The 25,306-nt window shown below is 42.3% G+C and overlaps 1 protein-coding gene across 1 annotated transcript in view; it reads left to right on the forward strand.

Moving 5' to 3' along the window:
• Positions 1-25,306, forward strand: part of trpm6 (transient receptor potential cation channel, subfamily M, member 6) — a 159,811-nt gene that overhangs the window by 77,844 nt on the left and 56,661 nt on the right. The window contains exons 18-22 of the mRNA XM_078213871.1: positions 4,445-4,600; positions 5,461-5,595; positions 6,910-7,038; positions 14,407-14,658; positions 17,954-18,128. Coding sequence (XP_078069997.1) covers positions 4,445-4,600; positions 5,461-5,595; positions 6,910-7,038; positions 14,407-14,658; positions 17,954-18,128 — 847 coding nt within the window. The remainder of the gene's footprint in view (positions 1-4,444; positions 4,601-5,460; positions 5,596-6,909; positions 7,039-14,406; positions 14,659-17,953; positions 18,129-25,306) is intronic.

A 25,306-nucleotide genomic window follows, 5' to 3' on the forward strand; every position in this document is an offset into this window, starting at 1 on the left:
TGCGAACCTCAGTTTCTCAATTATGGCTCCGACTAACAAAGGGTGCAGATTCCCAATCCCCATGCTGAAAACTGCAGTAAACAACTAGAATTCTGCCCTATTATTTCCCTGACGCTATTGCTTTATTACCGAGGTGCCTATTTCTGCCTTTAAACATTGCCTGCGGTGAATCACAGAATCGTGTCCCTGCAAGAATCAGCAGCTGAAGTGGGAGAAAGGTTAACAAATAAGCCTGGAGTGTAGAATAATTTCCTCAGGTGGCCAGTGACCTGACTGAAAATAGTGCGAGACACCTCCTACTTTCTGGGACTTTCTAAAGGATGGACAAACAAACACTCTGCCATTTTGTATTGCTCAGACTACAAATCAGATTACTCAGAGACAAAATCAAAAGAGAAGAAAATCAAATAAAGCAGACAGATGAAATGATCCGCTTAACTTAGCAAATGTACCTCAAAATAATAGTGTAACTTGAAGTTTTCATAGATCTTGGAAGTGATGCTGTTAGCATTCATGATCCAAAGTTTATACGTCAAATTATGTATTGACAGTCTGCTCCACTGGCTAGTTCATCTACCGGGAAAGCTGAAACTCAGTTTTAAAAAAAAACCTAAAACAGTTAATAGTCTTCATCGCTTTGAGATCTGAGCTGGAATAAAGCAGTACCAAAGAGATTGCTCTTCAGCTGTTAAAACTGTCAAGCAAAATATGGTCAAAAGCACAAAAATTGTCTGATGGCTTTGTCTGCTGTAACACCTACACGCAGATCAGCAGTTCTCATTAAATGGCTGGCTGCATTTGTTCACTCCTGATGGACTGGCCAACAATCATAATGGCAGATGTTGGAGGGAATGTTCAAATTAACCACCTTGTCAGGACACATCTTGTCAGAACTGGCACATTGGCCTGAAATGTTAACTCTTCCTCTCTCCACAAATGCTGCCAGACTTGCTGAATAGCTCCAGCATTTTCCGCCTTTATTCCAGCATCTGCAGTATTTTTCTCTTGCAATGGGATCATTACAGTACGTTTCCCACAGACAACTTCTGCAACATTTTTTTCTTTTAATTCTTTTTCCTTCTGCCACATTGGTTTTCAGAAGCTTTAGTGGTAATTGTTCTTTTTAAAACCCTGAACACCATTAGTTTCTTTATAGAAAACTCCGATATCTCAGTTTAATGTAGGATTAAGAGGAGGACCAACAAAGTGATGCCAAGTAACACTGGTGCTCTGTTCCCACTTGTTGGTGCATTCACGATTATGTATCCACAGTGATGCTTTGGTAGATGATCAGTGCACACAGAATCTTCAGTTATCAAGGGAGGCTGTGATAGCAAATCCAAAGGTATGTTACTGCCTGAATAATGCTGGATGGTGTTTGGAAGCATGTCTTGCTTTCATTGGCACTGCATGAAAGAAAGCAGGCCTCTGTGATCAACAGCCAGTACAGCCTGCCTAGTCACACTCGCCAAGATGTCAGCAAACATAATTGGCAATGACAATAGGGAGCTTTCTTCACAAAATCCAAGCCAGCAGAGCATCAGATGCGGAGATGTGCCTTCTGTTGTAAGTTCACCATGCAACATCCAGTGACAGTAGCAGTCACTTTGAGCTGCGGCTAGCCTCCACCTCCTTCAGTCAGCAGTACTGGCTGATGGAGATGGTGCCATTGAATGCCAAACAGTGTCACTTTCCTCACAACGATTTCATACAGCACCAAATCATCTACAGTAGTTATCAAACTGTGATCTGGGTTCTGGGCTACCAGGTAACTTACCTGAAGACTTGTGCTTGCACAGAGGTTTCCTTCCACTTCATTTCAGCCTATCACTTCTTATTCCTATTCAACTTTGGAAGGTACTGCAGCTCAGTTAAACTTCCTTTTGAGCCATTCCTAAATTTGAAAATAAGTCCATAAGGAATAGGGGCTGTAGTAGGCCACGTGGCCCTTCGAGCCTACTTCGGCATTCGGAGAGTTCAGGGTCGATTGTTTACCTCAACACTACCTTTCTGCACTATCCCCATGTTCCTTAGATCCCATAATTTCCAAAAATCTGTTTTAAATATACTTAACAATTAAGCATCCATAGCACTATGGGGTAGGGAATTGCAAGGTCACAACCTTTGAGTGAAGAAATTTCTCTTCATCTTAGTCCTAAATGACTGATCCCTTATTTTGAGGCTGTGACCCTGTATTCTAGATTTCCCAGCCAGAGGAAACATTCAAATTGATTTTTACCCCCTTATTCTGACAACCCTCTTTGATTGTTTGCACACATTTACATATTACTTATCCCACAATTTTTGGCTTCCACCACTTTCAAAAACTGGGGTTATCTGGATCTAGCAGCATGGATGTTATCATGGAAGATCTTTTGTTCAGTAGTTGCAGTGGAAAATGGTCGGGTATTTCCTCAGAGCTGTGGTGGAAATCCCATTTATGTGCATGAACTAAGTTGCAAATCAGGGACAGCTCCAAGTAATACCTAGGTTTGTGTTTTGTGATGATATTCTGTGTAAGCAGAACCAATTCAGGGATGTCCAAGAGGCTGCAGAAGAGTCCATTTTGGAACTGGAGGTTTCTGCAAGGAAAAAGCAAAATGAGAGCTGTGATTTAGAACAAGAGGATATTTCCAGGGAAATTAGTCAGTGACGCTATTATGGAAAGAGTGTGTAAACTATGAGGCAGCTACCAGGTTTAGGGATAGGAGGGAAGCTAACCAATTAGAGAGTAGTTGTAAAGAGGAACCATCTCCTCATTTGATCTAATGCTGAGTGTAGCCAACCTCCTTGGTCCTATCTGTCCATGAAGGTAAGGGAAAATGAATCATTTGGTGACAATTTACCTATTATTAAAATATCAGTTTTTTTCTTTCCCTGTTAAAAGTTTTCTCCTCTTGAGGAGTGTTAAAGATATCACCACACTCTAAACATTTCTAAAACTGTACTCCTATGAATTTAATTTGGAAAAAACATGTTTAAAAATCTATGAAACGTCATCATTACATTCTGATCAATAAGTCAACTATGTTTCTAAACTATATACAAATGTGATAACTTTTAAATGATATACGTGCTATGGGATAGTGGTAATTGAAGTAGATTCAGTAATAAATTTCAAAAGGGAATTACTACTTGAAGTGGAAATATTTGTAGGTTTATGAGGAAAGAGCAGGGGACTGGGGCTAATTCAAAAGCTCTTTCAAAGAGCTGGTACAGGCACCATGGGCTGTACGATATCTTTCTTTGATTTTCCGAATTATTAACATCAACATTTCTTCAATGGTGAAATAGTAAATTGCTGAATGTAAAAATGCCCATCACACTGAATTTGTTATAAAAGTCAAATTCTGCAGATGATGGAAGTCTGAAGTAAAAATAGAAACTGCTGGAAAAACCCAGCAGGTCAAGCAGTATCTGGAGAGAGAGGAACAGAGTTAACAGGTGGAATTCTCCCAAGCCCCCGCCGGTGTCTTCGATAGTAGGGGAATATGGCGGGAAACCCAGAATTCAGTTTCACGCCGGCGTAAATTTACAGCGGGATCTTCCGCTAGCACCCTACCATGGCAGGGCCGGTCAACCCGCAAGAGGCCAGTGTGAGCTTTGTTTACATCCCTTTATGGGATGCAGTTGAAGGCCGACTTCCCCATGCTGGAGTGTCCATGGTGCCAGTAGAAAACATGCCAACGTGAAGCATGTTCTCAACAGAATGGTGTGCAGATGTCACGACTCATCTGAACAATGCCTGGGGCTGCCTCCAGAGTTCACGATGGAGGCCATCCACAACCTTGGACCATGGAACAGCACAGCAGTGGGTCAGGGGAGTGTCTGCAGGTGGACCCTCCAAGATTCAATGTCCTGAAGGGGGTCCATCTTCCAGCCTTGGAATTTTCTGGCAGATTCATCTTCTTGTTCAGGAAGTTAATCTTCTGGTTGTGCACGTTCTTTCTTCAATAGTGGGTCAGTGATGTTGGATGCCTTTTCAATATGGCACCTGGACACGACAGTGGACAATCACAATCCAGACCCGCCTCACCATTGAATACAGCGTAAAACACCCAGTGCATAATTAATGAGGTTGGAGCTGGAAGATTTACAAGTGTTCCCACCAACTGCCACAACAACAAACATTCCACATTCCCGTCTCTACCACGGAACTTACTCTCAAAATGGGAAAATTCCGCCCAACGTTTCAAATCGATGACCTTAATACTACATTTTCTGTTTGTATTACATTGATTTGGTTCCTCTATATGTAATGCTGATTATGTGGCTGCTTTTACAGAGGTTCAGAATATTATGGACTGGACAGTTAAAAAAAGCAAATATTTATCTGTGTTTAATTGATTTGAAAAGTCCAGTAACTCTCAGTTTTATGAGAGTTTTAACAGTGCAGGTGTCATGTTGCAGTTGCTTATTTCTAATGTGACTTTTTTGTCATCAGGTCATTTTGAGCATTCTTCTGCCTCCCAGCATTCTGATGCTGGAGTTTAAGAGTAAGGCTGAGATGTCTCACATTCCTCAATCTCAGGAGTCTCATCAATTCGCTCGACAGTGCAATACACAAAACTCCAGTGCTGCCAAAGATGATCAATCTTCTGTAGGTATAATGGGTTACCTTAAAACATCTTGGCATGGAATTTCTGATTGTTTAAGTTGACATTTTCCCAAAATCTGCCAAATTATCAAGAACTTCAAGCATAAATTAATTTTCTATTATTCTTTGCACTGATGTGATAAAAATTGCACCAAAAGCCATCCCAGTCTACAAAACTGACATGCCTGTACTGAATCACTCACTATTGTGATTTTCTCCTAATCATGCCTGTAAATTTACATAGAATTTGACTACTATGCACCAATGTAGCGAATAGATAGGTATGTAAAGCCAGTTTCAGTTTGCTAAAATTAGGTTTTCAAAGGGAGCAAACTATATACTTTGAATAAACACATTTTTTTTGATGAACCCATTTTCAGTTGTATCAATAAAACTGTATCAGGTTGCCATTCTTAAATATATCGATGAATACTTTAATTCAAGTTTTAAAAAATGGTGTTCTAAGATGCTGCCCCTCACATTAATGTGGAGATGCCGGCGTTGGATTGGGATGGGCACAATGAAAAGTCTCACAACACCAGGTTAAAGTCCAACAGGTTTATTTGGAACCACAAGCTTTCAGAGCACACACCCAATGAAGGAGCAGTGCTCCCAAAGCTTGTGATTCCAAATAAACCTGTTGGACTTTAACCTGGTGTTGTGAGACTTCTTACTGTGCCTCTTACATTGGTTCACAGCAGATCATAGACTTGACTCCAAATTGATTATGTGCCACTTGGAAGATCAGTTATTACCTCATTTTATTTTCACTTTGGACTGTATGCCACATTCCTATATTTTAATATCTATTCATTAGTCTACCATAGTCTTTTCAGTGGTGGTTTCTATTTCTCTGACAAAAGATGGAGTTTGACACAGAAAAAGGCCCAGAAAAGCCTATCGATGAGATCATTGGCACAAGACAGAGAGGACTGCCTTGGACAAGAAAGGCTTATGAATTCTACAGTGCCCCGATTGTCAAGTTCTGGTTCCATACGGTTTGTCTCACCTCACAGATAATTACCAATTAGAATATTCTGCTATGTTAATGGATGTGATAGGCTGAGTTTTTGTCACTGGGGGATGGTGAATATCTCTCATGCCACTAATTGGTTTCAGCCACCAATAGTCTTCAAGTTTACTATAAGCGTTCCTGAGAAGAGTTAATGAATAATGTTGCAAAGATCTTGAGGAAAGACTGTCCCGTTTTTTTGAACTAACTAAATAGAGAATTTTCAATGTGCAATTTTAGTGCAGCAGATCAAATTTTATCTTTCTGCACTTTAATAAACCCATTATTTCTTCTATAGCATTTTGTTTTAAGCTTAAGTTTATTTATTAGTGTCACAAATAGGCTTACATTAACACTGGAGCAAAGTTACTGCGAAAATCCCCTAGTCGCCACACTCCGGCGTCTGTTCGGGTACACTGAGGGAGAATTAGCATGGCCAGTGTACCTAACCAGCACATCTTTTGGACTGTGGAAGGAAACCGGAGCACCCAGAGGTAACCCATGCAGACACGGGGAGAATGTACAGACTCCACACAGACAGTGACCCAAGCTGCGAATCGAACTTGGGTTCCTGGCACTGTGAGGCAGCAGTGCTAATCACTGTGCCACCGTGCCACCCATGTCTAGTTTACCTGATATTGTACTGTGTATAAGCATTGACTGTATGCCAGAAAGCACATCTAGAAATTCACAGGAGTTAGATTAGCATTTGTGGGGCAAAGATAGATTTATGTGTCCTATGTGAACACAGACCAGAGAATTTTTTCTCTTCTCATAATATCAGTGTAAATGGTGTTCAGAACTTTGGTTTGCAACATCTGAATTCTGGACCTTTTGGAGAGTGCTGTGCTCATGGTAACCAATAGCCCAGGATATCTTGAGCCAATTATCACTCTGTACATTTGAAAGGGTCTTCACAAAAAAATGTTTGGCAGAAACTTTCATTTGCTCAGAAGCACACAAGATGGAGAAATGAATTGTGGCTAAATGCACAATCTAATCTCTTCTATTTGAAGTTGGTGTAATGAGAACAACTTGAGACTGTCCGTCTTTTATTTGATTTGAGTTGATTTATTATTGTCACATGTACTAGTATACAGTGAAAAGTATTGTTTCCTGTGTGCTATATAGACAAAGCATACCGTTCCTAGAGAAGTAAAAGAGAGAGTGCAGAATGTAGTGTTGCAGTCATAGCTAGGGTGTAGAGAAAGATCATCTTATGGCAAAAATCTTTTTCTGATAAGATGTTCTTTAATATTCCAGTGCAACACTATTTTTTCCTTCATTTTACCCTTCACAGATAGCTTATTTGGGATTCCTTATGCTGTTTACCTACATGGTTTTGGTGAAAATGGAACCTCTACCCAGTGTCCAAGAATGGATTGTCATCATCTATGTTTTCACTACCGCTGTGGAGAAAGCCAGAGAGGTGAACAAGGACCAGCGTATTTTCTTCTAGCTTCTCAAAAGAAATCAAGTACTTTATATCGCATTAACAGAATCATGCTTTAGTTAAAAAAAGTATTCTAGAATAATTTGAATTGTTGCAGTTATCCAAAAGATCGAGCGGGTAAAAACATTATTTCCTAGAGAGTAGGGTTCTGGACTTTTTTCCTTGGTCAGTATTGAGTTAGCTATCTCAAGTTAATTTGGGGCACAATAATTAGCCTCTGCACCCTGAACTAGAGAAGAAAGAAAATAGCCAAGAATCTTAATCTTCAGCTTTGTTCTTAAAACCCCCATATCAGAATCGCTGTGATCTAACCATTTGTATAGAAAGTGCAGGTGGATGTTGGCTGATAACAAAATAAGGCTGCCATAGCCTTTATGATTGGTAAGCCGTCTGGTTGTGGAATTACATTTGTAACTCTTATACTGTCAGTCTCATATTAGTATTTGACAGTCTTTGTTTCAGACTCTTGGCCTTTACTTAGACTGTAAGCAGCAAATATATTTTGATTTCAACACATTCAAGAAAAGACTAATATGGTGGTTGAGTACAGTTTTTGAGTTGGTACTAATCATCACCATTACCAATGTGTTTTACTACAACATAAACAGAAATATTTTCCTCTCCCAGTTCTGCTTTGTAGCACAGAATGAAAAACCACAGAAAGATTGACTTAGTTCTGTGTTTCAGAGCGGCCAATTTAATCTTAAAATTTTAAGGTGACACAATTTTCAGGTATACTTAAGTATGTTTTAAACTTCTGTTCATCTGTTTGGAAAAAGGTTACACAGCATGGAGGGCAGCCATTTGGGCCATCATATAGACATACAAAATAGGAGCAGAAGTCGTCCATTTGGTCCCTCGAGTCTCGTCTGCCATTCAATAAGATCATAGTTGATCTGATTGTACTCAGTTCAACAATCCCCATCTATCCCAAATAACCTTTAATTCCCTTGCCCAGCAAGAAGCTATCTACCTCGAAAATATTCAATGATCCCACTTTCTTTGCTTTCTGAGGCAGAGTTCCAAAGTTGCACAACCCTCCAAGAAAAAATACTTTTCCTCGGGCAGGCGTTTCTGCCTCCTCCGTGGCATGTTTTGTGGCAGTGGAGATGGCCCATCATTGACCGTTTTCCCATTGTTTGCACCCTCCGCCATCGAGGAACCCATAGCGGGGGTCGTAATCAGCAGGACCACAAGCTCTTGCTGGCAGGAATGGCTGGAAAATTTTGGCCCTCATCTCTGTCCTATAAGGGTGATCCCTAACTTTAAAATAGTGGCCCCTGCCTGGACAAGCTCCCTGAAAGAGCTACCAATTTGTTTCACTTCTCCGCGTTTTCCCGTCTCCGTGCAATATTTTTTCCTTTTCAATACATCCAATTTTATTTGAAAGTTATGGCTGAATCTGCTTCCATTATACTTTCTGGTTATGCATTCCAGAATTTAACAACGTACTTGCCTTTCTCCACAATTGTCTTAAGTCCATATCCTCTGATTACCAACTTTTCTGCCAGTGAAAAGATTCATCTCCATATCAAAACTCATCATCATTTTGAACATCTTTATTATATCTTCATGTAAACATTTTTGTTCCAAGGAGAACAATTCCATCTTCTGCACACAACCCAATTCCTTCATCCCCTAACCATTTTGCTAAATCTGTTCTGCATTCTCTTATGCCTTGGCATACTCTCTAAAATGTAGAATCCAGAAATGGACACAGTGGCTGGAATTTTACACACCCTCTCCCAATCCCCAGAGTGAGCTGGCTGGTGGGGTAATATCAGGTGGGGTGGCAAGTGGTGCAGTGACTGTCACCTACCTGCCTTTGTTGGTATTTTAACAGCAGTTGGATAGGTGACGGGTGACTTATCTATTTTTATGTCAATTGAAGTCCTTAAGTGACCAATTAAGTAGGGAGGGATTTTGGTGGCCTGCTTGCAGGCTCAGAGAGGTAGTCTTTCCTGTTACCTGTTGTCTTTCCTGTTTCCTATGCCCATGGAGAGGACTTCCCATTGCAAAGGCCGCCCTGTTCCCTCTGGCTTCTTGATCACCCCTACCGTACCTTGTCAGGATCTGCCTGACTGGCCCCAGTCAGCTCACCCCAGTACCTTAATTCTGAGCCTCCAGGTGATGCTCCTGATGTGGGGCCTACTGCAGTCCCAGCGGTTGGCGCTGATCTCAGAGACTGCTGGGATTGAAGAGCTGCCAACCCTCAACTCTTGGAGGTGTGACATCTTGCCTCGGGGAGATGGAAGCCACAACTTCAGGCAGCTAATTGCCTGAGCAACATAAAACTTAGCTATGATTTCCAAGACCGACAAAGGTGGTTTGGCCCCCCAACTTCCCGGCTTTGGGGCCATCTCCTCTACATTAAATCTCAGCCAGTGTTTCACCTGAAGTCTAAGCAGCGATTTAAGAAGATTGCTTTCGTCAACAATACACGGACCTCTTCATATAGATGCAATCACTTTTGAAATTCTACCATTTAGCTTCTATTGCCTCATTTTTCATTTGAAGTGTATCAATTCACACTTCTCTAAATTGAATTTCATCTGCCAGTTTCCGCCTATGTCCTCATCTGCTACGATCATCCTCACTTAACTACGTTTGTACACTTTGTGTCATCCACAAATTTTGAAATGATGTCCTCTGTACCCAGTCATTACAAAAAGTAGTGGTCCTAATACAGACCATTGGGGAACATTACTGTACACTGCCCCCCAGTTCTGAAAAACAAGTGTTCACCGAATGTCTCTACTTTCTGTCAGCCAATTTTCCATCCATACTGCTACTGTCTATTGAATCCCATGGGCTTCAGTTTTGCTAATACATATTCCCACTGACTTTTTTCTGCACGGAGGAAATGGCCTTAGCGGCTGTGCTGTGGAAGGACATTTCTTCCCTGGCGCCTTTCTAAGATTCTGGAATCTGTACTTCAAGGCACATAGGAATGTTTGACTTTGCTAATGAGTACAATGAATTGAAGAATGCCCTGAGGTCAGTACATTGGTGGCAGCAGTTGTGTAGGTCTTAAAGTCTGACACATTTTGTTCAATCATACCTGGTGTTTTATGGCCAGCAACACACGGACCTCTTCATGTAGATGCTATTAGGTGCATGCGACAACCAAATGTTGTAAAATTTGACACATATATGCCGCTTATCACCTTTATCTTGCTCTGTGCTGTTAAATTAAGAGTTCTTCACGATGTTTCCAGGGCACATTCGTGACCCATTAATGCACCACACTACATTTGCTCACTGAACCTGAAAATGTTTTCCCAAGGTTTGTTACACTGAAATCACCTTTGTGTATTTGGAATGTGGAAGCGAGTTAGCAATAAGCCTCTGTTGCACTAATGGCCCAATTATAGTGCAGTTTTTGTATTCATGATGTAGTTTTCACATTGCGTTGACTCAGATGTTGTTGTAAATCCCTGACCTCCACGTTGCTTGACATTTCAGTTCTTCATCTACTCCCTTTCTGACCTCTATGACTTTGCTCCTGGCTGTTCCAGTAAAGCTTAATGTGAGTTCAGAAAAAAACACTAATCTTTCTACTTGGCACTTGGCAACCCTCTGATCCTAACACTCAACTGAACAACTACTGACCTTGTAAACCTCAGTTTGATCAGGCTGCCGTATTAGGCTGGATTTCAATGGCTCCACTGAATGTGTTTTTGGCAGTGAGGCACAAAAAACCATGACGAGTAGCTGGCCCATCACCTCTCACCCTCCCCAACCCGTTTCCATAATACTGTGGATGGGTAAGGTGTCCACTAACCCTGTCTGATGTTAGACCTATTGAGGCCCTGACCTGGCCAATTAGGGGCATAATATGGTTGGCATTGGGAGGCAGATGATAGTGGGTAGACTGATATTTTCACCAAAAGATGAGAGGAAATGCTGAGCATATCGAGGATACCTCTACCCCCTGCCACTGAGCCATCAAGTTTGTACCTCCCACCTCCCTGTAACCATCCCCCCCTTCCCCCCCCTCCCCCACAACTTGCTGGGACTTCAAAACCTGACCCCCCCCGCCCCCCCCAACTCCCTATTGAGCCAGATTCCTGGGCAAAAGTCCCATTTTGAACTTGTGGGGCAGCCTTTTTTAAAGTTGGTCTGTTCGCAACCAACTTTGCTCGCCACCCACTCTGTAGAAATGAAAGGGAATTCATGTTTGACAAACCCACTGGAGTTTTTTGAGTTGTAACTGGTAGAATAGATAGGGGGAAACTTTTGATAAAATCCCACAAAAGAAGTTAGTGTCCAAAATTAAAGCACATGGGACTAGGGGGTAATATACTGGCATGGGTTGAGAATTGGTTAGCAGACAGAAAACAGAGTGTAGGAATAAATGGGTCTTTTTCAGAGTGGAATGTGGTGACTCGTGAGTGTGGTCCTGCAGGGGTCAATGCTTGGGCCCCAACTATTCACAATATACATCAACAATTTGGATGAGGGATTCAACTGTAATATTTTCAGGTTTGCGATGCCACAAAACTAGATGGAATTGTGAGTGGTGAGGAGGATGATAAGAGGCTTCAAGGTAATTTAGACAAGTTGAATGAGTGGACAAATACATGGCAGATGCAGGATAATGTAGATAAATATGAAGTTATCCACTTTGGTAGGAAAAACAGAATGGCTGAATATTATTTAAAGGGTGATTGATTGGAAAATGTTGAGGTATAAAGGGACCTATGTGTCCTTGTACACCAGTCATTGAAAACAAGCATGCACATGCAACAAGCAGTTTGGAAGGCAAATGGTATGTTGGCCTTAATTGCAAGAGGATTTGAGTACAGGAGTAACTACATCTAACTGCAGATGTACAGGATCTGAGTGAGACCACAGCTGGAGTATTGTGTGCAGTTTTGGTCTCCTTCCTTAAGAAAATATACATTTGACATAGATGGAATGCAGCAAGGGTTTACCAGACTGATTCCAGGGATGGCATGATTGTTATTTGAGGAGAGATTGAGTTGACTGGGCCTGTATTCACTGGAGTTTAGAAGAATGAGAGGGATCTCATTGAAACATACATTATTCTGACAGGGCTGGACAAACTGAATGCAAGGATATTGTTTCCTCTGGCGGGGGGTGTCTATAACATGGGGTCACAGTCTCAGGATAAGGGGAAGATATTTAGGACTGAGATTAGGAGAACTTTCTTAATCTGGAGGGTGGTGAACCTATGGAATTTTATACCATATAATGCTGTGGAGACCAAGTAATTGAATGTATTTAAGAAAGAAATAGATAGATATCGAGATACTAAAGGCATCAAGGAGTATGGGGAGAGAGCAGGAATATGGCATTGGGAATGAAAAGGTCTATAGGGTTGAGATTGAGGATCAACCATGATCACATTGAATGCAGAGCAGACTCAATGGGCCATATGGCCTCCTCAAGCTCCTATTTTCAATGTTTCAATATGTCCCCCTGTAAAACTCAGCTCATTGAATCAGCAGGATAACACATATCTGCAGGTTCTACATAAGTACGATTGGTCTCAAACCTGCACCTGAATTAACTGGAAACATTAATGTAACGTCTGCTACCTGAAACAGTTCTCAACAGTCAATCACAAACAAAGCAGAGGCCTGAATACCCTTTTAAATGGATATTAATATAATGTAGGCAATGATGGTCAAGTAGGAGAGAAAATGAAACACAATATTGAGATAGAATCATAGAATCACTACAGTGCCGAAAGAGGCCAGTTGGCCCATTGAACCTGCACCGATAACAATCCCACCCAGGCCCTATCCCCACAACCCCACGCATTTACCCTGTTAATTTCCCTGACAAGAAGGGGCAATTTAGCATGGCCATTCAACCTAACCTGCACATCTTTGGACTGTGGGAGGAAGCCAGAGGAGCGGGAGGAAACCCACGCAGACATGAGGGGAAGGTGCAAACTCCACATAAGGTCTGAATTGAACCTGGGTCCCTAGCACTGTGAGGCAGCAGTTGCTAACCACTGTGCCACCGTGTTGCCCTACTGATTGAAAATAAAATTGAAATTACTGTACTTTCAGTGGGTTAAACTGAATGTGAAAATCAATTGGCTGGATTTTACGGATCCCTGTTAGGTATGTTTTCATTTGGGGGTGGGAGGCATGTAAAATATGAAGGATGGCAAGCCCACCACCTTCTCACCTACCCCTGAGCTGTCCACCATAATTTGGCTACATTGCAGGGGTCAGCATCCCCATGCTTCCCCGCAGTTTCTATGGTGTCAGACCAGTTTGCCCATGACTTGTGGTTTGCCCCCTCTCAGAGGAGTTGTGAACCATAGTCTGGATTAGGAAACTTTTTAAACAGTAAGTTCAAAGGGTATCATCCATGCCCTAAACCGGCTTCCTCCTTTCAAGTTCAATGCGAACTCAAACCCCCCTCACCCCCATGTCCCTTATACCCCCATGACAACACATGCTCCCCCACCTACCACTCTGAACCTATCATTCCCTCCATGCCAATTCATCACTTGTCCATGCCCATTCATCCAGTATGTACTATGTACAGAACCAATGAACCACATAACTACTTAGAAAAAAAACACCCAATCAAAATCACCTTTTGGGAAAAAGCAGCCATTCCGATAACACTATAAAAGTGTCAATCAGACAGACCAATAAACTAGCAATAACAGAGTGTTCAGATAAGGGCATACCTCTTAATCCTGTGCAAAGAAACATCAAGATAGTGACAAAATAGATCACATAGTAACTTAATGTAACCACTTAAAGATGTCAATCAAGGAAAGTCAACAGTTCTCTCCAATGATCCAACTAGAACCCCTTGCTGAGATAATCCTTTTATGAACCTGGGGCCTCAACCAAGCATACATAATGAGGACAAATATAAGAATTTTTTATTTAGTAGAACTGGGTGGTCTCATTATGCCTCACCCGATTCATGTGGAGCCTTTCCTGATGGTGAAATTCTTTCCTATCCTTCTACTGGTACTAGTGCCCCAAGAAAATAAATCCTTCTTCTCTACCGCAAGTTTACCCTTGGTGTCCAGATATTTAATTGACCTTCTAGTTCCTGGTTCTCTCCAAACAAGACCTCTGGCCTACTCTTTCCAAATGTGACTTCAACGTGGATCTCAATAACTGGTCTGCTTGTTCCCTCTCCAACATTCTTCCAAGCCAGTTGGAGATGCCTCTCAGGTGGCACAAGTTCAGCGACATATTATTTGGAACTCTTAAGTCCTGCTTGCAAAGGATGTTTTCTGTCTTTCCAATTTCTGAAATGATTGAATTATTGAACTTTACTCAAAGGCAATACAGAATATGGTCTGATTTCATCTTCATTTTAACCTTTGTTGTACAGATCTTCATATCAGAGCCAGGAAAATTCAGCCGGAAGGTTAAAGTTTGGGTCCAAGAATACTGGAACTTGAATGACTCTTTGGCTATAGTCCTATTTGCTGTGGGTTTTGGTTTACGTTGGACTGACCAGCCATTACAGACCGCTGGAAAGATTATATACTCCCTCGACTTTATATTTTGGTTTGTGAGGCTTCTGGATTTCTTTGCAGCGAATCAACATGCAGGGCCATACTTGACAATGATTGGGCGAATGGCAAGTATTCAAAAATACTTCAGTGTACTTTTCCTGCCACAAATAAGCTGTTTTCACTATGAAGTAGATATTTATGTATAAGTATATTAACATATATTTCTCACAACTAATTTTCTCAATGATATTAAAGCTGATGTGTTTAAGTTTATGATTTATTTTCTTGTTGCTGGGTGGTGTCAGGCAGAATTCTGAACAAATCATAATTTGATTGGATTGAAAGGGGTGGATTTTATAACATAGGCTGCCTTTTGCGAATCTCTCCAAATGTTGATTTCCATTCACTTCAATAGAAATAAAAATTTGGAAAGATGTAAAATGAGTTGCCGATTTGCTAGCACACATTTGTACAAAGTCAAAACCTGCCGAGTCAATTCTACCCCCTGGGTATTGAAGGGCATTTAGGAGGGTGAGGTTAGTTGCACCCAGTCGTGCAGAAGGAAAATAAGGACTTGCATTTGTATAATGCCTTTCTTAATCTTCGGATGTCTCAAAGATAGAACATATTAAAAATGAAGCGTAGTTACTTTTGAATTGTAGTTATTGTTGTAACGTGAGGCAGACATTTCTCAGTCCAAGTTTTAAGATCAGACATTCCATCCTCATCTCGCTACAATACTGTGAATTTATATTTATTATTTATAGTTAAACAGCAAAATTTATGGGAGCTTTTGTAAAACACAGAGTGAGAAGCTGGGATTCGTAAAATGAGGCATCACAGTGCAACCACTGACAGACTAGTGTTGTTGGCCATGTGATATTTACATAGATGGTTGCTATAGAACATTACAGCGCAGTACAGGCCCTTCTGCCCTCGATGTTGCACCGACCAGTGAAACCAATCTAAAGCCCCTCTAATCTACACTATTCCAATATCATCCATATGTTCATCCAATAACCATTTGAATGCTCTTAATGTTGACGAGTCCACTACTGCTGCAGGCAGGGCATTCCACGCCCTTACTACTCTCTGAGTAAAGAACCTACCTCGAACATCTGTCCTATATTTCTCACCCCTCAATTTAAAGCTATGTCCCCTCGTGTTAGCCATCACCATCCGAGGAAAAAGGCTCTCACTATCCACCCTATCTAATCCTCTGATCATCTTGTATGCCTCTATTAAGTCACCTCTTAACCTTCTTCTCTCTAATGAAAACAACCTCAAGTCCCTCAGCTTTTCCTCATAAGACCTTCCCACCATACCAGGCAACATCCTGGTAAATCTCCTCTGCACCCTTTCCAATGCTTCCCCATCTGTCCTATAATGCGGCGACCAGAACTGTACGCAATTCTCCAAGTGCGGCCGCACCAGAATTTTGTACAGTTGCAGCATGACCTCCTGGCTCCGAAACTCAATCCCTCTACTAATAAAAGCTAACACACCGTATGCCTTCTTAACAACCCTATCAACCTGGGTGCCAACTTTCAGGGATCAATGCACATGGACACCCATATCCCTCTGTTCATCCATACTACCAAGTATCTTACCATTAGCCCAGTACTCTGTATTCCTGTTACTCCTTCCAAAGTGAATCACCTCACACTTTTCCGCATTAAACTCCATTTGCCACCTCTCAGCCCAGCTCTGCAGCTTATCTATGTCCCTCTGTAACCTGCCACTTCCCTCTGCACTGTCTACAACTCCACCGACTTTAGTGTCATCCGCAAATTTACTAATCCATCCTTCTACGCCCTCATCCAGGTCATTAATAAAAATGACAAACAGCAGTGGCCCCAAAACAGATCCTTGCGGTACACCACTAGTAACTGAACTCCAGGATGAATATTTCCCATCAACCACCACCCTCTGTTTTCTTACAGCTAGCCAATTCCTGATCCAAACCGCTAAATCACCCTCAATCCCATGTGTTCATATTTTCTGCAAAAGCTTACCATGGGGAACCTTATCAAACATTTTGCTGAAATCCATATACACCACATCAACCGCTTTACCCTCATCCACCTCTTTGGTCACCTTCTCAAAGAACTCAATAAGTTGGTTAATAAGGTGTTAATGTGACACAGAAATTTATAACAAAAAAGTTGCCACAGAAATGACAAAAGTGTGACAGTACTAATTTAGGTTTTCTAGATGGGAAACGTATGCAAAGGTATGTTTATAAGTTGTAGACTATGAAGGGAAGACTGGATGGCATAGGGCGTTAGCAAACTAAACCTGTTACTTGAGGCTTTGAAAGTTTATTTATTAAGTACAAGTAGGCTTACATTAATACTGCAATGAAGTGAAAATTCTCCAGTTGCCACATTCCGGCACCTGTTCGGGTCCACTTAGGGAGAATTTATCATGGCCAATTCACCTAACCTGCACATCTTTGGAGGAAACTGGAGCACCTAGAGGAAAACCATGCAGACACAGGGAGAATGTGCAGACTCCGCACTGACAGTGACCCAACCGGGAATCAAACTCGGGTCCCTGGCGCTGTGAGGCAGCAGTGCTACCCACCATGCCACCATGCCGCCCTCTCATATCAGGCATAAAAGGATGTATTAAAAGGCTCCTTTCTCTGTCATTTATAAAACCAGATGTAAAATTAGCTTGTCCTATCCTAAGTTGTTTACTACCCATAAAGTAAAAAAAATAGTGGTGCAATGGATGATATGCTTCCAAAATTGTTGGTGTGGTATACACTTAGAGCAAAGGAAAATTAATGGTGTATCTATCCCACGTCATACTTCACCCTGAAAACTGTTACGATAGGAGAAAATTTGATTGATACTATTGTGCATTATCATATGCACTTAAAATGAAAAGTAATGCTAATAATAAAAAAGCATAAATAATAATTAAACATTAAAATCTCTTTGTAATTATGGGGTACAAATTTTAGTATCACTTTGTGGTTTCTGAATATTATGGAGACACTTTTGCGAGGTACAAAGCACAAAGTCTCACTCACAGCAAGTAGAGGCTAAAAATCAAGGCTATTCTACTTGGGGCTGGGAGTGGAGATCCATTGGAATGCCCTGATAAATATAATTTAGAAGCTTCTACACTAAACCTTGCAAAGGATTTGGGGAAAATTGTGATACTGAAGCATCATCAATCCTAATTTGGAAACTAGCTGTTGAGTAGATAACTAGCACCCTTTGAAACTGTGCAAGTTGTTCTTTGAATGGAAATAATAATTCTTGGATTTATCATGCAAAACAGTAGAGGGTTCCACTTGCTATGTTTGGGTTTACACTAACCTGAAAATCAAATCAGACATGATATGCAAATTATTCTCTATATACTATAATTCTTGTAGCAAAATAAATCTATTTCTTTCTGTTTTAGACAACAAACATGTTCTATATAGTGATTCTGATGGCAATTGTTCTCTTGAGTTTCGGGGTGTCAAGAAAGGCTATACTCTCTCCAGCAGAAGAACCATCTTGGCGACTTGCTCGGGATATAGTGTTCCAGCCTTATTGGATGATATTTGGTGAAGTCTATGCTGGTGAAATTGATCGTATGTACTCAGATTTTTACACCTACTAATGCAATATCTGATATCCATAAATACATGAGTTGGACTCCAGAGTAGGATAATCTATACAAAGCCATGAATAGCCCACTGCTGCACTTTAATTGAAAAAAAAGTTTGTAATTCTCCAATGCCTGCCATGTGGGTGTGTTTTTACTTGTGTCAGCAATGCTTGTGGCATGCTCTCTACCACAGTCAGTCTCTATCACAAATTTTTTGCCAAGTGGGTCTGTATGAGAATGCACGATTCCAAACATTAAAGCTAATGTTTCCCAATCAATGTTGGAGTAGTTGGATTGTGTTACAGACAGAGATTTTGAAGCAAATGCAACCAGTTTGTGTTTTTGTAGTGTATGCTCCCAGATCTTTCTGTAAGGCATCTATCTCCAGGGTAGTTGTCTCCCTAGGATTGTAAAATTGCAATGTCCGTGCTTCTAATAATGACTGTTTCAGTGCTTCGATGAGATATTCGTGGTATTTGTTCCACAGGAAAGACATCGGGGCGATTCTCCCAGCCCACTGCACTGCTTTTGTAGTATAGCGGGCTGGGAGACTCTAACGGAGGCCGTTTTGCAGGCTCCCCACTGGGTGACATGGCCTCCACGAGTCTCTGGTAGCTGGATTTCCAGTGCCATCAGCTCCGTGCTGATTTCCGGTGCGGAGCTGCATAATATATTTAATTAGCATCACCATACAATTTTAATATCATTAGGGGGCCCAGGACTGAAGTCTCCAGGCCCGCTAGCCTTCCCCCTTCCACCAGGAGTATTTTACTCCGGCAGTATTTAGTAGAGCTCCCCACTTGCGGAAAGCTGGTGGCCCGCTGGAGTGAAGAAGGGGCAATTGAGGCCCTCCAGAGGGTCAGGCACCAGGGGGAGTGCCCCCTGGCTATTGTCACCTTGGCAGTGCCAGCCTGGCTCCCTGGCACTGCCGAAGGGGCATCCTGGCACTGCCCACCGGGCATCGACCAGTGCTAAGGATTTTTCTTTGCAGCCCTTCTTAAATAAGGGCACAACATTTGCTACCCTCCAGTCCTCTGGTACCTCACCCGTGGCTAACGATGATGCAAATATCTCAGCCAGGGCTCCTGCAATTTCTTCTCTAGCCTCTTGCAGTGTTCTTGGATATACCTGGTCAGGGCCAGGAGATTTATCCACCTTCATACATTTTAATACGCCCATCACCTCCTCTACTGTAATGCAAACTGTCCCCAATATATCGCCACTAACTTTCCCTGGTTTCCAAGACTTCATGTTTTTCTTCACGGTAAACACAGAGGAGAAATTTTAATTGAGAATCTCGACCATCTCCTGCGGTTCCACACATATGTGTGTGGCTTGATGACAGAAGCCAGAGGTTGGTTGTAGAGGGTTGTTTTTCAAACTGGAGGCCTGTGACCAGCGGTGTGCCTCAGGGATTGGTGCTGGGTCCACAGTTATTTGTCATTTATATTAAATGATTTGGATGAGAATATAGGGGGCATTGTTAGTAAGTTTGCAGATGACACCAAGATTGGTGGTATAGTGGACAGTGAAGAAGATTATCTCGGATTGCAACAGGATCTTGATCGATTGGGCCAGTGGGCTGATGAATGGCAGATGGAATTTAATTTAAATAAATGCGAGGCGATGCATTTTGGTAGATTGAACCAGGGCAGGACTTTCTCAGTTAATGGTAGGGTGTTGGGGAGAGTTACAGAACAAAGAGATCTAGGGGTACATGTTCATAGCTGTGTGAAAATGGAGTCACAGGTGGACAGAGTGGTGAAGAAGGCATTCAGCATGCTTGGTTTCATTTGTCAGAACGTTGAATACAGGAGTTGGGACGTCTTGTTGAAGTTGTACAAGACATTGGTAAGGCCACACTTAGAATACTGTGTACAGTTCTGGTCACCCTATTATAGAAATGATATTATTAAACTAGAAAGAGTGCAGAAAAGATTTACTAGGATGCTCCTGGGACTTGATAGTTTGAATTATAAGGAGAGGCTGGATAGACTGGGACTTTTTTCTCTGGAGCGTAGGAGGCTGAGGGGTGACCTTATAGAGGTCTATAAAATAATGAAGGCATAGATCAGCTAGATAGTCAATATCTTTTCCCAAAGGTAGGGGAGTCTAAAAATAGAGGGCATAGGTTTAAGGTGAGACGGGAGAGATACAAAAGGGTCCAGGGGACAATTTTTTCACACAGAGGGTGGTGAGTGTCTGTAACAAGCTGCCAGAGGTAGTAGTAGAGACGGGTACAATTTTGTCTTTTAAAAAGCGTTTAGACAGTTACATGGGTAAGATGGGTTTAGAGGGATAGGGGCCAAATGCAGGCAATTGGGACTAGCTTAGGGGTTTAAAAAAAAAGGGCGGCATGGACAAGTTGGGCCGAAGGGCCTGCTTCCATGCTGTAAACCTCTATGACTCTATATGTGTCCACTTTGATCCTTGAGGGGTCTAAAGCACCTGTACCCTGGAACATTAAGCTGCCAGTCCTGTCCCTCCCTTAGCCATGTTTCAGTTATGGCTATACTATCCCAGTCCCACGTATCTATCCATGCCCTGAATTCACCAGCCTTACCTGTCAACCCTCTTGCATTGAAATAGATGCAATTTAATCCAACAGGGTTTTCCCGCTCCCTGCCGTGCTCCTGCCTATCATGTCTATTCAGCTTGCTGTTGCTGAGTACTGCATCTCCTTTCAGCCCCTCATTTGCTTCCCTGCTGCTGAGGATCCCACCTCCCTACCAGTCTAGTTTGAACCCTCTCTTGTAGCACTAGCAAATCTACCCCCAAGGATATTGGTCCCCCTCCAGTTCAAATGCAACCCATCCCTCTTACACAGGTCGCCTCTGCCCCAGAAAAGATCCCAATGATATAAGAATCTGAATCCCTACTCCCCTCCTCCAATTCTTTAGCCATGCATTCATCTGCCATATTCTCCTGTTCTTACCCTCACTAGCATGTGACAGTGGAAGTAATCCAGAGATTACCACCCTTGAGGTCCTGCTTCTTAACCTTTTTCCTAGCTCCCTATAATTACTCCTCAGGACCTCATCCCTATTTCTATTTATTCATTTGTACCAATGTGCACAACAACTCCACATCATGACAACAACTTTTGGCAGCTCACCTTTCCCCTTGAGAATGTTCTGCAGCCGCTCTGAGATATCCTTGACCCTGGCACCCAGGATGCAACACACCATCCTGGACTCCCGTTTGCGGCCGTAGAATCTCCTATCTGCCTTCTATCACTATGGTCCTGTTTACATTTACCTGTTCCTGCTGTGTCCCAGAGCCAGTCATAGTGCCACAGATCTGGCTACTGCTGCTTTTACCTGAATGGTCACCCCCCCAACAAAATCCAAAATGGTATACTTGTTTATGAGAGGAATGGCCACAGGGGACTTCTGCACTTTCTGCCTGCTCTTTTCTTTCCTCGTTGTCACTGAGTTATTCTCTGCCTGCACTTTAGGTGTGACCACCTCACTAAAACTCTTACGTATAAAGTGCTCAGCATCCCTGATGACCCTGAGTGCATCCAGCTCCCTAACTTGGTCCCCCAGGAGCTGCAGCCAGGTACACTTTCCATAGGTGTAGTTATCAGAGACAATGGAATTTTCCCTGTGCTCCCATATCTAAGAGTTTTAACACCACCAGGTTAAAGTTCAACAGGTCAGCATCTCCACATCTTGCAGGAGGAGCATATCACTCCCCTCATAGAGGAAAGTTAGATGACATTACCTATACTCTGCTGAGATGCTATTCCCCTTGACAACAGCTCCTTCACAAACCACTTTCTGGAAGCACTGACCGTCAATACAAATCTTCCCCACAACAGCCAATCAGCATCACCACTCTGCTGCCTCTGCTGGACATTTACCTTCATTCGAACACGGAGGGTGACTTGCTGAGGTCCACTTTCTGGAAGCACTGAGCACTCAATACAAATCTTCCTCGCAACAGCCAATCAGCATTGCTGCTCTGCTGCCCTCTGCTGGACCTTACTTTGAGGAGTTGGCAATGACCTTAATATTCTCTATTTTACTTGGAACATACGCTAGCACTGGAATAAATAGAACAAAATAAATTGATCTGCTGCATGTTGATGGCATGTTGGCTGTTGAACACCAATCCTTTCTTACATGCCGCTTCTATTAATAAGTGAAGATTATGAGCATATTCTTGCTTTGTTTTTCCCACAATGACAATATCATCGGCATCACAGATGCATTCAGGCCAGTGCATGTAATACAGTCCACGTGAGCTTGAAAGAGATCCTGGCCAACAATCCGAAAGTAAGTAATTGAAAACAGTATTTTCCAAATGGGGTATGAAATGTAGTCAGCTCTTGGGACTCTTCCGCAAGATGAACTGACCATTGACCATGCTTGGCATCAAGCTTCAAGAAAAATTTGCAGCTACAATTCTCAGATTTAATTCTTCTGATGTGGGTATTTTGTAGGATCGGCCTTTCAAAGCTCTGTTTAATATTGTGGATTGAGGCATACAATTAATAATCCGTCCTTTTTTAAGGCAAGCGACAGAGCTACACCAATCTTTTTGCTGTTAAACTCTTCTAATGATACTATCTTTCTCCTTTTTTTCTGTTTTACCATTAACTTGTCCTGTCAGAGGATGCTTTCCTTACATGGTGGATCAGTTGATGGACCTGCATTTTCTGACAGATGTTTTATTGCAGTTTCCTTGAAACTGCCAATTTTGTGGAAACATTCTGTATATTTCAATGTTATGTCATGAACTGAGGAGATAGAACATAGAACATAGAAAGCCACAGCACAAACAGGCCCTTCGGCCCACAAGTTGCGCCGATCACATCCCCACCTCTAGGCCTATCTATAGCCCTCAATCCCATTAAATCCCATGTACTCATCCAGAAGTCTCTTAAAAGACCCCAACGAGTTTGCCTCCACCACCACCGACGTCAGCCGATTCCACTCACCCACCTACTTTCTGAGGTTGATCTGCCATGTGAGGTCTAACTGATTCCATAGATTGCGACTAGTGTGAGGTTATGCCATCCTGGTAGACCTACACTCATCGGCCCTTTAGTCTCCATGGTCTAAGACATCTGTGAGACCCTGGAGGCTTAATTGTAGTTGCACTCCAGGACTATTGATCCTGCACATAGAATGAGTGAACCACTGTATGCTGAAAGCTTCACAGCAATAAGTTTCACCATCGCCTTCCATGGCTGTGGAAACATGTCAGACATGACACAGGGAAGTCATGTTGGAGCCGTACGAAACTTTGGTTAGGCCACAGCTGGAATACTGAGTGCAGTTCTGGTTGCCTCACTATAGGTAGGATGTGATTGCACTGGAGAGGGTGCAGAAGAGATTCACCAGGATGTGGAGCACTTGAGCTGTGAAGAGAGGCTGGATAGGCTTGGGTTGTTTTCTTTAGAGCAGAGAAGGCTGAGGGGGGGACGTCATTGAGATGTATATGATTAAGGGGGTTATGAACAGGGTGAATAGGAAGCAGTTGTTCCCTTGGTTGAAACGTCAATCTTGAGGGGGCATAATTTTTAGTGAGGGGCAGGAGGTTTAGAGGGAATTTGAGGGAAACCTTTTTCACCCAGAGGTTGGTGAGAGTCTGGAATGCACTGCCTGAGAGTACAAGAGGTGGGAAACCTCATAACCTTTAAAAAGTATGTGAATGAGCACCTGAAATGTAATAACATTCAAGGCTATGGGTCAAGTGTTGGAAAGTGGGATTCGTGCAGTTTTGCTGGTGCAGACTCGATGGGCCTAAGTGCCTCTTCTGTACAATATGACTGTATGCCTTTTCATAGGTGTAAGTATGTTACCACTTGCCTCTGTCAACCTTAGCCAATAATAAGTGGTTACCAACTTTCTGAGGGCATATAATTCAAATCTTGGCAAACATTTTGGATGATGTGGCAGTATCTATATTTTCCACAGGATTGGCAGAGTGAAACATGTGTCCACCACTCTAACTCATGGTGCACGTCATTGTCATGTTCTGGTTTGTCAGTCATCTTATGTATATGTTCTGAGGAGAGACCGGATGCTCAGTTTGTCACTTGAAGGCTATTTGGCATCAGTGCATGGCTCTATGTGGCTGCATCCGCCTTCACTCTGGTGCACTTCCTCTGCAATGGCTCTTTCTGCTGCATGCCTTGGAGAATTGTTGGAAAGCGGGATATTTCCTTGTTGCATGCAAAAGGCCGCACATTCCACATGTTTTCTAGGTTTGCGTGTTCTAGTGAGTGCATCAATAATTGTAGCTGTGCTTTGGACCTGCAAGCTTCATTGACCTGTGAGGATCACTTGGTACTTATGCCCATCCTTGATCCCATCCTTCAATGCTATACATTTTGGGCTTACCTAGCAAATCATTCTGGAATGCTTCCATGGGAGTTGGTGCATTCAACAATTCTGTCTGCTAACTGTGTATCTGAAAAATCACAATACATCGTATTTTCTCTGCATCTGCTGATGAAGTGGTCTATGGATTCTGCAGCCTGTTGTTGAAATGGCATGAACTCTAGTCGATGAATACAAAAGTTTAACCAGGTTCTGAACCGGTCTTCCATTGTAATTCATATTTTTGGGGATCCTTAAGCTCTTCTACCCTTAATCCTGACATGTTCAGCCTGTGTAGACCTTTCTTTCTTTCTTGCTGGGTGATTTTTTATGGCTTGCTTGTCTGGTTCAGACACACCTGAATCAAAAACCATAGCTTTGTACACTGTTTAAACATTTTGAATTCAGATAGTAGGTCAGAAGCATCCCAATTTAAACTGGGGAATCTTATGGACATTTGGAAATACCTATTTGACCTTCCTCCTGGTTTTGTTTGATTTATTGTCAGCAACTCCAGAAGCCACCCGCTGCAGTTGAAACTTTCCCTGGCCCGATTTTTATGACAGCCTTATTTGTTTTCTTTTTGTTTGGCTCGCCCTCACTTGCGATTAATCCAAACCACATTCTGGCACTTGCTTTTCCTGACTGAGCTAACCTGGTGCTTGTCCCCTCGATGCACTGTTCCACTGTTATGATTTGGTGCCATTCTCCAGATTTTTCCCCACAATCACGCACAATTTTTCTATTCAGATACTCATCTAATGCCCTCTTGAATGCCTTGATTGAGGCACATATCCAGTGACATTATAGCAATGCAGCAGGAGCAGCT

Source organism: Mustelus asterias, chromosome 6 (genome assembly GCF_964213995.1).
Source record: "Mustelus asterias chromosome 6, sMusAst1.hap1.1, whole genome shotgun sequence".
Lineage (NCBI taxonomy): Eukaryota > Metazoa > Chordata > Chondrichthyes > Carcharhiniformes > Triakidae > Mustelus > Mustelus asterias.